Source organism: Egretta garzetta, unplaced genomic scaffold (genome assembly GCF_000687185.1).
Source record: "Egretta garzetta isolate BGI_Z169 unplaced genomic scaffold, ASM68718v1 scaffold270, whole genome shotgun sequence".
NCBI classification, from domain to species: domain Eukaryota; kingdom Metazoa; phylum Chordata; class Aves; order Pelecaniformes; family Ardeidae; genus Egretta; species Egretta garzetta.
This window is the reverse complement of record NW_009258274.1, coordinates 1,306,099-1,321,896: the sequence shown is the minus strand read 5'-3', so window position 1 is coordinate 1,321,896 and position 15,798 is coordinate 1,306,099. Positions and strand designations below refer to the sequence as shown.

The following is a 15,798-nucleotide window of genomic DNA, read 5'->3' as shown; positions in this document are numbered from 1 at the left end:
TGCTGAATTGTTAGCTATGCAGGTTTATGTCCCACTGTCTTCCATGGTCACTGCTGGAACAGACAGGGTGTCGCTGATGAAGTAGTTCTCATTCTCAAAGCTAGGCCTTTTAGTTCTCTTGACCTGTCAGGCAAGGAGGGAACATCAGGCACTTTCTTGGAAGGGCAGAGGATGGAACTGAATATTTACGACAAACATACCCACCCCCTCCTGTTCTGGGCTACTGACCTTTGTTATAGGGCCCCTGTCACTGAAAGCCATCAGTGTGGAGACCAAGAGCCATATTCAACCTAAGTATTCAGGGTGGACATTCCACAGCAGTTAAGGTTATAGCTATTGCCAGCCTTCTGACTGTGAGTTGGCCTTACATTGTCTGATCCAAACATACCTTGTATGTTATTTCAACTCCTTAATAAAGGCATCAGATATAATAAGGACTTCTAGCGAACCTTATCTAGCCATCTAGCAGTTAAAAGCCAGCACAACAGAGATTTTGAAATGCATTCCCTTCTTCACCCATATCTTTTCTCTGGGGAACTGTGCGTCCTGAACATGTTTGCTGCTTTATAAGCCCTGGCAGGGATGGGTGGAAAAATGTTGCCTTAGCCGATACCATGGCTCCTGCTCAACGAACTCAGCTGAAACAACACCACTTTCCCCCTCTCTTGCAGAGAGATCCTGACAGCGTGCAGGTGTTTCTTAGCCCTGTGTCACCTCAAGGACAGCATGGATATATTCAGATTTCTACAGCTTGTTTGAATAGCTGCTTTGGTTGGGCAGTTCAAGGCTTTGCTGCAGGTGGCTTGGGTCTGGGCGCTTCTTACCACCCCATGCCTCCCATTTTCCAGGAAATCCCTATACCCCCTTGAAGCTGCACAACTTACGCTCTTTGCTGCTGTCACCCATCTGATGTCATACTTGTGGGAAGGGGCAATTACTCTGCAAGTGATGTTGAAAGGTTCACCCATGATTCGCACATGGTCTATAGGGTCCATCGTCACTGATAGAGGCTTCTCCAGTGCTACACAAAAAAGATTCAATGTCAGCTGGTCCAGTGACCCCGTGTGCTTTGGAGACCTCCCAGGGCCTGGCTACCTTCTCTTTTCCATCCTTTTCAGTCTCTTTACTCCCAGCCTTCTCCTTCCCTAAGGATCATCACTCCTTTTTGTGCCTACATCTATGGGAAGCAGTACAGGTCAAGGAGAGCACAGCAGTCAGCACTGTGGGTTGAAAGGGAAGGGAAAACTTCTGCTATAGCTATGACCTAAGCATCGGGGCCTGAGGACTTGCATAACATCAGGGAGATAAGTGGACTTTTTTCTATGTTCTGTGATAGTGCCTGCAAAGATCTGAACAGTGCTGAACTGATGGAGACCCACCTGAAGGAGCCAATCTGCCAGAAACTGATGGAATTTTGCCTCCATTAAATATCCTTTAAAGAGTGCAGGTTCAGAAGATCTTCCCTACCACTGGTGAGGAGCTTTTCCATAACGATCTACTGTGGCCAGCTTAGCTATTGCTGTCTCAGACAGCAGCAACCCCAATCCTTTACCTTCTTCCACAATCAGTCTTATTCTTGATGACTTCTCTGTTTTTCCATTTATCACTGCTTGGCATCGGTAAAAGCCCTTCTGCTTGCTTTGCACATTGTATAGTGTTATTCCTTTCTTAGTACTGAAAGAATAGTTGGTCCCCGGTAAGAGATGAGAGGCATCATCCCTTATCAGAGTCACGCTGGATCCGTACTCAGGGGCCGTGATGAGACAGGGGAGCTCAGCGTTACCACCTTTGGTCACGAGGATCCGGAAAGTCGGGGTGTACCACACATTACTGGGATCTGTGGAGGAGACAAGGTGGGCCAGAGAACAGGATCAGAAAATACGCTGAAGCAGAGAAACACATTCCAGCAAAGGCAAGTCTCCAGCATTGCTGCCCAGTGGGAGTTCGATGCTGGGGCAGCCCTGCTCAACGTCTGCCTGACTCAGCCTCCAAAAACTCACAAGACAAACCCAATTCCAGTTAAGGCATTTGAGGAGAGCACAGCAGTCAACTCACAAATGTACATAGGCTGAGAGTTATGCTTACCTCTAATTCAACTTTTCACCATGGTGTTACTTTTATTTATCAGACCTCCAGCTTCCCCATCTAGAACAGTATCTCTGGTACAAGGGAAAGGGTGAACTCAAGAGGTGGAGCTACCACAGCATAACTTCTGGGGTAAAAGAATATTTGGGCTTTGGGTCATGTTGTTAGGATGTGATTCATGTGACCTTCCCTTATCTGGGGTACTGGCAAAACAGTTCTCTGATTTCCAGATCTCACTGCTCATTACAACACCAAACAGCCTTTCATCCCTGTTTTTTCAGGAAGGGAAGCCAAGGTAGATGGAGGGAGAGGTCCAGGCCATTCACAGGTATGGATGAGATGTAGATGTTCTGTACTCTACTTCAGTGCTTCAGCCACGGGCCCCATTGTACGTGGACTTACATGGCTGTGGGTGAGCCACTGCCCCAGCAGGAGCCTGCACTGCTCCCCCAAACACAGAAACAGCCACAGCCATGGAGAGGACCTGTGTAACGGTTGTGCTTCCTGAAAGGAGACTGTTCTGCCAGCATACATGGGAAGAGGAAAGCACCGTTACCTCGCACAAACAGATGCACAGTTGCAATGCCCTCATCACTGCTGTTGACATAAGCACAATTATAGGTGCCTGTATCCCTGTAAGTAGCCTTGGGAATACTGAGCGTGCTGCTGGTGTGGTTGCTAAATGTATCCTTTCGGCTTTTCCATTCAACTTTGGACTCTCCTGAGCAGTGTAAGATGACTGGATCACCCGTGTTGACAACCAGAGCAGGGAGGTCAGGGCTGATCACTGGGGATGCTGAGCCTACAAAGGAAAAAGAGAAAGAGTGAGGATGCAAAAGCGATCCCTAATGATGCTCTGTTGGAGTTCACACTGCTGAGCATGGAGTAGCTCAGCATCAGGAAGAGGCTGGGCTTGGGATTCAAACTGGCTTTTTGGCTTGCATCACTCCAACCATTCTCCATCCCACCAGACAAATATGGCCTGATACTCCAAGGTATGAATTTCAGGGAAGAGAAAAAAGCCCACATGTGATCATTTAGAGCACTGGGACAGAAAAAACAATCATCTGTAGATGATTAGGCCAGATGCTAGCTTGGAAATTAATCCTCTTGGGTTTTGCCTCTTGCAACAGTTTTCCTTTTTGGCAGAGCTGGAGCTACTATATGAGCTTGGTTAGCCCATAACACCATTTGGTGAAGTTTAAGCCAAGTCTAGTGGATGGGGCGCTCTCTGTTGCACTGGTGCTGTAATGAGCTACAGCAGACCTGGAAAGCTTCTGCAGAGCAGGAGGTCAGTGCATGCCTTTTCAGAAGACTGCGTTTTTGGTTGCCAGGCAGTGGATTTTGAAGGACACCTACTTATGTCTTATCACAGAATCAAACCGTGTGTTTTCCTCACAGATACCATCAAAACATTATGAAATTAATCAGCATCATTATACATATTTGGGGATGGGAAACTGAGCCACAGAAAAGCTAAATGGCTCATGTGAGCCCATAGCTGCAGTTGTACATACAGCACAACAGGCCGTGCTGACACCGGCATTGCAACCCAGCTGGATTTCTGATGCCATCTCTACTTTGAAGATGGCTTCTCTGCTGGCTGAATAAAGGGGAACCAGGGTCCCACTCCAGCCCTTAGTGTCAAAAGGAAATATTTTTTCCCCTGTTTTACCACATCAGCAAGTTCTTTGAGTCACCACCTATATTTAGGTTGGGGGGAAGTGAGAAATGAATCAGTGCCGTGGGGCTAGGGAAGAAGTGGTACTGCCACCCCCACGCCAGGCCTTGGGGGAGGACAGGAAACACATTGCAAATGGCTATCTGTGCTCGGGGGGCTCTGCAACCCGCTCCGGCCCCTATCCAGGGCTATTCTCCCACTTCTGCTTTCCTTCCTCATCACTAACCCATCCTCACATCTTAAAGGGACAACACACCCAGGTTCAAATAACAGTAAGCAGAGAGGTAGCTGCCCAACTTATCAATTCCTTGCTCTTGGTAGAGGAGGTCACTGCAGGCAGTGCTCCTCTTGGGTGGTGGCAGCAGAAACAAGGGCTGAGTTTGGTCCTTGTGATACCTCAAACTCTGCAGCAGACTGCTCTGGACTCACAGGAGCTCTTTAATTGAAAGATTTGTTGTCCAAATGCACAGTAAAACCCTAACTCCTCAGGAAGTGGGAGAGGGCAGAGCACCCTATAACGGCATCATTAGTCCAGCTGCACTCGTACATCCTTCGGGGAAAGGGTGGTGGCCAGATGTTACACCCCTTGTTGCAGGGACGAAAGAAGAGGCTGCTTATGTTCCATAGGTAGCAAAGACAGTTTAAAGCAAATCTGCTCCCAGGTGCTGCCTTGGACACTGGCCCTATAACAGCCAGCAGAAGCACACACTCATCCTCACCCACCCCTACTTGACAGCTCATTTGATGAGGAAGACTATGGCCAAGGTACAAATGTGTCCTGTGCTACCAGCTGTGCTCAGGGCTGTAACATCAGAGCTCAAAGAACATCATTTAAGCAGTCTTGGGCTGATGCCTCCCTCCATGCAATGAAGGGTCAAGAATACAAGACCTGAAGCCCTGGAGAGCATTGCTGGTGCGTGACAACAATGCAGTTGCCCAGGGGAAACCCAAACAAAGCCTGGATCAAACTCGCTGGCCCTAGGGGAAGAAGCAGACGACAGGGAGCTTCAGAGCATGGAATATTTGACAGTTTATCCCCCCCACCCCCCTTTTTTTATGCTTTTATCTTTCTGTGGAAACAGGAAAAGTCTCATTTATTCCCAGAGTGGAGAAAAACATATCCCAGAATCCTTTGCAAAGCAACATTTTCCACATATCTGAGGTATGATGTTCCTCCCTCTTTGCTAATTCTGTTTTCTAGCAGGGCTTGACACATTTCTGTTGCTTTTACTCTCTAGCACTGCTTTTCCCTCAGGTATTCTCTGCTTTAGCTATCCCTCCATATCCAAGGCTTCAGCACCATTTGATGGGGCAGCCAAGGTCTTTGGCTCGGGGCTGCATTCAAACTGGCTCAGGGAAAGACCCTAACAGAGAGGAAGAAGCCAGCAGCCTTCAGGCTATCACTGGAGACTCCCATCAAAGGCACAACCACCACACAAGTGGAGCGAGGACAGACAGGGCAGAGACATTAAACACAGGACAGTGCCAGGTGAAGGCCACCCCAAGTATCCCCCAGCACGCATGGAGTGGACGAGTCAGACCAGCAGGTCCTTTTCCAGAATGGGGAAGCAGGGCTACTGGGGGAGGCTTTCTCCCTGCTGACCAGTGTGCAATCTTGCACGAAGCCCAAGGATGTCTCTCTGCTGCTCTCCAGCAGCTTCCGCAGCATTGCCAGTAACTGCTGGCCAAAAGTTTTACCACACTTGGGTTGTGTAACCATGACCTGTAGTTACAGCTGCAGGCTCTGTCCCTGCCTCTCCCATGCCAGCCAAAACATTACTTTCCTCTGCTGAGGGTTTGGAACTGGTGAGGAAGGAGAAGTGAAGGCTGGTGAGAGAGGCTCAAGAACCTTGCCACAGAAGCCAGTCATCAGGACCTTGACTTGGTCCTGGGGGATAACTAGGCTAAGGTCTGGCCCTGGGAGGAACCCAGGCCTGAGCTCCCCTTGCGACCTCCTCAACAATGAGAGGGAAAAGCTTTGTTTCTGAAGACACCTTCCCCAGAGTCACCTACAGTGTCTGGGGGCAGAGGATGGGGAAAGGATGCTTACATCTCTGCCTGGAGCTTCTACCTCAGAGGTTTAGATTCATCCACAACAAGAAAACAAAAGAAACCCCAGAAAGACCTCTCAAGATGGCCAAGAACACACATGTAAGCTGATCAGGTTTCAAATCCTTCCTTTGCTTGATCTGAAGCTGGGTTTTGATCCCCAACACTCCCCCAGCAAGATCCCACAGTTCACAAGGGTCATACCACATCAGGCCTGGGGACTCTCAGAAAATGCACTTGCAATCCAAGAGGCAGCAGAAGGAAGTCAGGCTCTAGCTTCAGCTTGAGGCTATTTCTTTGGACAACCTTGGCATGCTGCAGCTTTGTGCTGCAGATAGCCAACAGTGACAGTACTCAGATAAATGTGTGCCTAACACCCTGGCATGGCAGACGGTGCCAGATGAGAATGTCACAGTAGGTGACCTTCATTGCCCAGTGCCTCAAGGAACCTTTGGAGAGATACTAACAGATATCATTACGATCTCTCACAAATCTACATTAGATCTGCCTAGTCCCTATTATCTTAAAAAAAACCCATAAGAAATTAAAACCCCTGCAGCCTTCACAACCCAGTTCCCAGCCCAGCAGACTTGGAAAAAACCTGCTCAGCATATCTGACGTGACTTGAAGTGAAACACCATGCAGTGCAACAGCAAGGAGGATGCAAGTTTCCTGGGCTGAAAACATGAACACAGCAGTGGCTCAGGGGGGATACACTGCCTTCCAGTTACATGCTGAATGCTTTTCCCCCTAGATTGCCGCCTTCCAGGGGCGACTTCCCACCATAGCCTCATCATGTGGGGAAGCAACCTCAAAAGGATAATGAAGGAAAGTGTCACGCAAGACCTGAGAGGCTGCCAGCACTTCAGATGCAAGATTAGTAATGCTCATTTCTGTCTGGTTGGTTGCAAACCTCGAAACAGGCTTAGTGACTCCTTGAGGTTGATGGGTTATCACCTCTTGGCCATCTCTGCAGCCTTAAAACCCAGGCATATTCACCTTTCCCTTCCCGGTTGCCAGAGTTCTATTTCCTTTACAAGGAAACCTGGCTCTGCAGCCCTGTTGTGTATGCCAACACCACCAGAAAACAGCAATCCTCAGACATCTCCAGCCAGGCACAAGGTGCATTAGAAGGTGCCAATGCAGCTGACTTTCCCTGACTCTGTCACCTACAAGCCAAGCACCTCCAGCTCTTGCCCTGTTTGGGCAAAGGTTATTTCAGAGGTAGCTTCCCTCAGGACATGCTTTCTACCAAACCTCTCCTTCCTCCTAACCCCTGCCCAGACTGAAACAGTGAGATCTTTCCCTTTCCTATCTCCCCACTGCTGAGGCTCTCCCTACGCTACACGCACCTTTCCATACCCCTTGGCCTTATCCTAGCAGTGCTGCAGGCAGCCAACAGCCAGCCCTCAGCAGGGCTGGCTCCAGAGACAACACAGACTAGCAACACCCCCTCTTTCCACCACTGTCCTCCCTCCGTAATGACAGCCAGTTCTGGATGGTCTTCAGAAAGATGCTACTGCCAAGTCCGCACTAAAAGCCAAGCTGGTGTCTCTTCCCCGCTGTGCCATGGAGCAGATGTGTTCTCTTGCCTGCTCCCTGTCCACGCCAAGGCTCCTTGAACCTGCCCACAGCAGTGGTGGCTACCTCATGAAGCAGCCTCCAGAAGCAGACACCATCCCAGCCCACAGCAGGCTTTTGGTAGACGTGACTGGCAGCCCGGCTTTGCCCTCCACCACCAGGAGCTGAGTGCCCATTAGTCCAGCTTCAGCATTACCCCATCCCCAGCCCCACCAAGGCTGTCATCGTTCCTCACCTGAGGAGGAATAGAGCACTCGCACCAGACACCCAGGAAACCCTCACCACATCCCAAACCTGCCCTGGAGTGATGTGGAGACATTGTAGGGCTTTAGGAAGCCAGTGGACCTACCGTGCCCGATGCCGGCTGCAGTGAGCAGCAGGAGGAGAACAGGACCCATGTCCCCAGGGACCACGGTGCCCCCAGTGTGGAGCAGGGACACAGCTGAAGGATCCTCTCGAGCAGCGGGCGCCTCTCCTTGTGGCCACCGTCCCCAGTGCTCCCTTGTCGGGAGCTTCTCCTTTCTGAGTTGACCACAAGTTAAGAAATTCCCTTTTTTTGTTTGTTTTTGAAACAGGAGGAAAAAAAAAAAAAAAAAGGAAAGTGATGCTTTGAGACGTCACTGGTGACAAACCCCCCTGTCAGAGGTGGGACCACGCACACACCCTGCTGCAGGGTCACCCCTGCCATTGGGGCCACCATCCCGCCTCAGGGAGGGGTTCAGCTCCAGACCACTCCTCAGGGCTGGCAGGGGCCACTGCACCACACCAGGGTTCAGGACAATCATGATGTGCCCTCGCTACTGCCACCCAACCCCCCAGGGACTGTTGTACCCTTCCCTCTTGCTTGGGGACACAAAGAGCCTGGCTGCGACCTGCCTTGATGCCAGAGGACTCCATTTTACCTCAGCGGGACCAGTTTTACCTCAGGCCCAGTGGATTTTGCTGGCTTCCAGTCCTGAGGACCCACACAGGAACATGGCTGACTCCCTCACAAGAGACCCGCAAAGATGATTCAACCTGGGGCAGCTCCCAGGTGGGAAAAGGCCTCTGAAGATGACAAATTATTTTGTTTTAACCAAGAGCATGATGTCTGGTGCAGAGAGGGGTCCTGTGGCTACACAGGCTCACCCCAGAGCCCCACTCCAGCACCACACAGAGGTGGGGTTGAGCCCAGCCAGCTGCAGGCTCACCATCACCACCATCCCCAGCAGGGAGACACATTGGGGTCCAGCCCACAGACCCTTCCCTGTCCCCTGTGGGGCTGAGGGACACATAAGGGTCCCAGCTCTTCTCCTCTTCCAGTATGTCCAAGCCTGGGGCTCACAACAACCCTGTCACCATCAGGCAGCCACAGGGTTCCAGCAAGGACCCCCTCCTCCCCAGAAGCCCATTCCACCCAGTCAGCTAGTAAGCTTGCTCGTGGGGAGGCTTTTTGAACCTGTTTTCTAATTGACAACATGGCAGGCACCTGGGCACCTGGAAGCAGTAATTAGGCACTTTGTTAACCCTCCCCTGGACCACACCTCTTCCAAAACAGGGTAGGCTTGAAGCAAAGGAGTTCTCCCAGGGGCGCTCAAGTCAGCAAGATGTTAGCAGAGCAAGTCAGACACGAGGTGCCCCTTGCTCTCTGCTCTGTCTCTGGCTAACGTCCTGCTGCAGCAGAAGTTCATGACATTTCACAGCAACTCTGGGGTGGGAAGTTATGGCCACCACCTGACAGTGCTGGGGAGCACAGGGGAGGAAGGTCCTGCCTGGGCCGAGCCGGAGGGCTTGGCCTTAGCTGCACCCAGCTGCAGCCCTGTCAGCGGGGAGGGGACAGGGACACCGGCTGGAAAATGTGGGCAGAAAAGAGATGGGCTTTTCCAAAATATCTGCACGGTTGTTGAATCTGTGCTTGCAGTGCAAAGGTGCCAGGCAGAGGCGTGCCCCTCATGCCTCCACAAACCCGAGGGGACTGGGCTTCTTCAAAGGGGGCAATTAGAGACGTACCAGCAAGACAAGGTCTTGGGGCCAAGAGATGAGAGCATGGCTGACTGTGCTGGAGATGACTAAGAGTCATGGGAATACGGAGAGGGCTCTTGGGTTTGGCCAGAAGGATGGCTGGAGAGCACGAGGGAGTCCAGAAAGAAGGAAAGACAGCTTTTGGCCAGAGAAGATTTCCTCTCAGCAGTTTTTCCTGGCAGGATGTGGGGAAGAAGAACATGAAGTAGAGGCAGTGTGGTGCTCTGGGGGGCTCCTGCCCAGAGCCGGGGGGCTGTCGAGCGGCTGGGCCACAGGAGACATCTGCCTGATTATTCTTTCCTCCTTTTGAGCCAAAGGGGCTTTTTAAAGGATGTTTGTTTCCCTCCTTCTTCTTTTTAAGTTTGTTGTTTTTTTTTTCCAGGAACAAATGCCAGCTCAGAGAGAACTGACTCACCAGTGTGAACAAGTATTAAACCAGACAGGTTTAATACAGAGAAGGGAAACAATCTCTCAGCCTCCCTTCTTCTCTTTGAGGAGGCCCCTTGCAGAGCATCTCTGATGGTCCACAGGTGACAAGTCACAGCCTGTACAAACAGGTCCCCAAGCTGGGCTTGGCACACTCAGGGATGCTCAGTGGGACAAGCTGTCTGCTGGGGTTCCTCCCTCACTCAAAGCCATCTTTGCCTGCCTGCAGGTTGCACCCCAAATCCTGTGGTTGCAAGCAGCAGCTCAGCCACAGGAACGCTGGTGCTCATGTTCCCAAGCAGCTCTGAGCAAGGGGCCGGGATGCTCTCAGAGGAGCTGCAGCCTTATTTTGAGACACTTGAAACCCTGGGATGCCTGTGGAGGCCCCGATGGCCTGGAAGGCATGCTAGGAGATGGCACGAGGCTTGCTCAGTGCCTTGCTGGCCGCAGGCTGGCTGTGGAGGGGAGTGGAGGCTGCTGTGAGCCCTGGTGGGAAAACTGGGAGCCCAGGCTGGGAGCTGGGCTGGGCCATTCCAGCCCTACAAGACCCCTGCACTGAGTACAGCTGGCCATGGTGTCACGTCTGCCTGTACTGCCCTGCAGCAGCCTGGGGACACATGTGAAACCCCTATGTCCCAAGTGAGCTGCTGGTACTCAAACAGCTAAAAACACAGGTTGCAGCAGGCTGAGGTTTGTCTCCGCAGCCTGAGTTTCTCTGATTCCCTGAGCTCTTCCACGAGGTACCTGTCTCATCACTGGAGACTTATTTTAGGGTGGGGAAAATGCCCTGCTGGGAGGCTGGTTATCCCCATGTCTGCCTAATCCTTCCCAGCCCCATCACCCCTCCTTGGCGCATCCTGACATGTAAAAGGCCTGCCAGGCAGGGATCGGGCAGTGGGATCCAGCTGGGTTCAGGGCTGAGGTCTACCAATTCCCCCTCCCTGCTTCCCCCCAAGCTTTTGTTGTAGCCTTTCTGAAGACGTGATTTTTCTCCCTGCTGATTCAGCTTCTGGAGAAAAATGCCCTGTCTGCCTGTCATGGCTGAGCTGTGCCAGGTGACTCAGAGCATATCTGCGGAGAATCAGCCTGAGCTGGTCAAGGAGCCTGCAAACCTCCTCTCTGGCAAACTTAGCAAAGACAGGATAAGCCGTGCTGGAAAGGAGAGCCTTGCTGGGACTCAGATCTGCCTCCTGATGCAGCTGGTGCCCTTGGGCTTTTGGGTATAAGAAGGGTTTTCCAGGAGCTGAGGGAGGCACGACTGCTGCCAGCAGGGACTTTGCACTAGGGCTGCATCATGCAGCCTGAAACAAGGTCAACAATGATATATGAACCTCAGTTCAAAATCCCCTCTTTGCAGCAACCCCAGGCTTTCCAGACATATGGCTCAGAGCTGGATGCAAACAGCTCTGCTCAGCAGCCTGGGGTCATTTTCGAGAGAAGCAGTTTTGCTGGAGCCAGAGAGAGGAGAAAACCTTGGGCTGGACTCCGGAGGTGCCTGCCGCCCTTGGGGCCAGGGGACCCCAGCACTTCTGAAGAGGTCATTGGGAGAAGGTGAGAGGAGCAGGAGGAAAGCAGGGGCAGGGAGCCAGTGTAGTGGGGTGTAGGCAGTGTAGTGTAGGGAGCCAGTACTGTGGGGTTGTGTCTAAAGGGTATCAGTGAATTCCTCATCAAGAGGGAGGGGAGGAGAACCCAGCTCAGAGGAGAGCAGGACACGGGGAGCCCTGTGTGGCTCCTGCTGGTGCCCTGCCCCGTTGCTACCTCCAGTCTCTCCCACCACCCTGAGCTATTAAACAATGTGGAAAAATCAACAGCACTGCGGTGTCCCCCATCTCCTTCAGCCCAGCACTGTTCAGTCTGGCAGGTCCCGCATCCCTACCCTGATCTGAGCACAGACTCCCGCTAAGCCCTTCTTGGGGGCTGCTGGCCCAAACCTCTGGCACTTGGGGATACACTTGGGGAACAGTCCCTGGTGTCCTTCCCTCTACCCACCTCCTCCCAGTACAACATGACCCACAGGCTGGCCAGTTACCAGAGAGATGGGGCAGATCCTGCCCTGTTCGCAGCCCCTCTTCCTTACCACGTCTCTGGGCTCAGCTTTTGCCTTGCTGTGCTTCTCTCTGCCTGGCTCCCAGCTTGGCTTTTGCTAAGCACTGGGGTCACGCACAGCATATTAATGTACTTAGCCTTCACCCACGACGTGGTTAAGCTGTATTCCCAGTCCCACTGCAGTGGGAGAAGGTGGCAGCAACCAAAACCAGGCAAACAAAGGAAGAGATGGAACTTTGCAAAAAGAAAAAAAACCCTTTATTTTTAAACTCTTTCTTTAAAAACATATTTGTAAATGTTTACAGCATAAAAATAATATCTCATGGCTATAGATGTGACATAGTACAAATCCTACAAATATATCTGTAAACCTAGGAACATGTTAACTCTTTGGTACCTTAGTCTGAACTCTGTTTTTTCCTTTGCCTGACAGACAGCGTGGAGGCAGGTGCTGCTTCTGTTCAGAGATGCTGCAGAGTGACAGCGGGATGCCAGCACAGCAGGAGGGGGAGAGGGCAGAGGGCATGCTTTGGGCAAACCTTGCAGTTATGGTGCAATCCATGAAGGAGGAAAGGACAGGAATAATGGGATGCTGCAGGCCACCCAGCACAAGTTGGCTTCCCTGCCTCCTCCCACCCCTCCAGGGGTCATGTCTCCAAAGTGCCACTGGAGCTAAACTGAAGCAGATCCCCTGCCTTTGTCAAAGCCAACTGAATCCATCTCGGCATGTCCCAGAGAATTCAGCCCTCTGGGTGAAACACAGGAATTATGCTGGGAGCCCAGCAACCCATGTGCTGACCCATGAAATCTGATTTTGGAATGATACCTGGCCTGCCCTGGGCAAGTCCCGCAGACAACATGGTACCTTCACCATTTCAGTCAGCCCTGGCCCTCAGCACCCAGGCTGGGCTGGGGTCTGCTGTGGGAAGGACCTGGCCCAGCACCCAGGGGGGACCTGCAGCTGCCCTGGCCGCTCTCTGCCTGTGCAACCACCCAGGGCAAAGGCTGCCAAAAGCCCACTCAGGGCTGCCAAAGAGCAACCTTCATGTTCTGGTTCTCCTCTCCATGTGGGACACCCCTTGGCTTGTGCTGTGGACTGGCAACATTGATCCTGGATCTGAGCTAAGCACCAAGCCTGGCCAGAGCCCTTCCTCGTGCCCGTGTGTTGGAGCATGGGGTTTGCCTCCTTAGCGCATTAGCTGACATCTCGTTTTAGAAAAAGCCCCCAGAAGGAGACATCTGTGAAATCCCCTTCTCCAGATCTGCCCAGCTTTACACAGGCCCAGCTTCCCCACAGCTAGAACCTAACCCAATGCCCAGTACCCGGTATTTGTGGTGCTGCCTCTCCCCCAGCCCAGAGCCCTGACTGGGAAGAAGGGGAAGAACCATTTCTCACTTCTGGCTGACTTCCTCCCGGCTGCACATCTGCACGGCACTTCTGCCTCCCATCCCCATGGGACACTACCGCCGTCCCCTTGGCAGGTGAACAGAGACAACTTAGTTACAAGTAAAGTCCGCTGTGCTCTAGATTTCTTAACACAACACAAACAAACACTAAACGTGACACTCTCGCTTAAAAAAAAATAATAACACGCTCAAACCGAGAAGGACAAAGGGATTAAACCTGCGCACACATCAGTCTGAGAAGTGTCTTAAATGTGGAAAGAGACACCGGAGTGTCGCCTTAGTTTCTGGGATACGCTTAGGTATGTATGAAATAGTGACTGGCAGGAGGATTATGCATATACTGGTGCTGATAACGATGTAACAGCTGTAGAGTAAAATATAATCTACAAATAAAAGATATTGCACTAGAGATGGGCCCAAGCTGTGGCATGTGTTCCTTTTTGGGGGGTTCAGTTTGGGTCCACCTCTAAACACAAAAACACACTCAAACAAAAATACTGATCATCGAAAATAAAAACCTGAAGGGACCGGTTCCCTTCAGAATCTCACCAGAGAAATTATAGCTACAAAACTGATGGGCCCAGCACAGCGGACCAGTTCTCCTGGCCTTCACCCGCTGGGCCACGACACAGGGACTGGGATGTTGGCAGCAGAGAGAGAGGGAGCGGGGGGCTGGAGCTGGCTCCCCGAGCGGAGAGACCTTGTCTGGGGGGGCTGCTGTAAGCCTCAGCCCTGCCAAGCCCTCTCTTTGGGGGGAGTTGCAGGGATGCTTAGCAAAACCTCTTGGCTTTGCCCAGCTGCCAGCCTGTCTCTGGCCTTCTCAAGGATCTGCTCGCTGCAGTGGGTGCGTGCCCTCGCCCTCGCTAAATGGTGACGGGAACGGTTGAGTAAGGACAGGAAAGTACCACAAAGTGCAAGATGTGGCCCTTGCAATCACGGGGCCAAAGGCAAATATTTGGTCATATCTCTCTGAAGTGGAGAACGGTACTATTTTACCAAGAGTCTGGCGTACCTACTTTAAGAACGAAGAGGGAGGTGGGGTTTGCACCCCATCAGCAGCCAGGACAGGTTTTGACGCAAAGAATAATTGCAATAAATCTACAAATGGGACAAAATGCAATAGGCATCCAAGTGTAGCTAATGCCCAGCTAATAGGACAGGATACCTGAGTTGCCCCAGCAGGGAGAAGAAATAGATCTCCTCTTTCAGGACTGTGGAAACTATCTGATAGTGGGAAATTAGTAATTTAATTAGTAATTAATCCGTACAAGATGGATTTTAGTATGGGATTTGTGAAGTAAATAAGCAAATGGCCAAAGGGAGGGTGACAAGAGGTTAACTGATGGGGAAATCTTTGGGCTGGACGGAGGTAGTAAAAGCAGCTCTCTAGGGTTGCTCTTGACGCTAGAAGTATTTAATATTTTTATTACTCAGTCCAGCCCAAAAATAACAGTTTGTTAACAAAATGTGCTGATGACCCAATGTCTGGAACAGCAGGGAGTATCTTGGTTGGAAATGCTGGAAGAGTAGAAAGACGTAGGTGCTTAGATTGGTCAGAGGATGACTCCAAACTACCAGTATGCGGTGGCTGGGAAAAGGCCAACATCATCCAAAGCTACACCAGGCAAGCCAAATCCAGTACAGACCAGAACTATTAATGCCCTATGCGAGGTCTAGATTTGACCTCACCTGGAGTACTGGGTACTTCTGGTCACCTTTGATGGAGAAGGACAAATTGAAAATGGAGCTGGTGCAGGCAGAGGCTATTAGGATGACCTGTTGTGCCATCCTGCGGGCTCAAGTTGCAGTGACACAGGTCCTACCAAGCACCTTACATGTTAGAAAAATAGAGTGGTCTGACCCTAAGTATCTCATGATTCACTGCTTCTCCGTGGTTAGGATCATTTCATGAACTGTGGCTACAGAAGATGGCTCCTTCATTACAAGCAGGAGGAACAGAGCATGGAAAAATAGTTGTCATTCACAGTGTGTTTCCTATGGATGGTGGGGAATCTGACCACATGGGCTGAAAATATACTCCACTGGCTGCCAATAAAAGTGCTGTTTCTTATGTTCACATTTTACCAAGGACATCAGCCCACAAAACAACTACTCCTCTTCTAGCTGCATAAGTGGCAGCATTGCAACAATAGACAACTTAAAACAGAAGCTGTTTTGCTGGGGATTTCTGGCAGAAGTTTCATATTTAAAAAAAAAAAAAAATTCTCAGGGGCTCTGAGGAGTGGCTGCCAATAAAAGTGCTGTTTCTTATGTTCACATTTTACCAAGGACATCAGCCCACAAAACAACTACTCCTCTTCTAGCTGCATAAGTGGCAGCATTGCAACAATAGACAACTTAAAACAGAAGCTGTTTTGCTGGGGATTTCTGGCAGAAGTTTCATATTTAAAAAAAAAAAAAAATTCTCAGGGGCTCTGAGGAGGTGGAAGCCCAGCAAGATGCTGATTGAATTTCTGAATTTGTAAACCTGCCTGTGGGGTTTTTGTAGGATGCACAGAGAG

General features: G+C 51.0%; 1 protein-coding gene across 1 annotated transcript in view; it reads right to left on the bottom strand.

The window, feature by feature from the left end:
• The window catches only part of CSF1R (colony stimulating factor 1 receptor), a 21,017-nt gene extending 13,103 nt beyond the window's left edge, over positions 1-7,914 (bottom strand). Inside the window, 5 exon segments of the mRNA XM_009635809.2 lie at positions 1-123; positions 885-1,021; positions 1,553-1,837; positions 2,642-2,887; positions 7,746-7,914. The exon segment at positions 1-123 is cut by the window's left edge and continues 73 nt beyond it. Of these exon segments, the coding sequence (XP_009634104.1) occupies positions 1-123; positions 885-1,021; positions 1,553-1,837; positions 2,642-2,887; positions 7,746-7,794 (840 nt within the window). The 5' untranslated portion in view covers positions 7,795-7,914.
• Between the last annotated feature and the right edge of the window lie 7,884 nt (positions 7,915-15,798).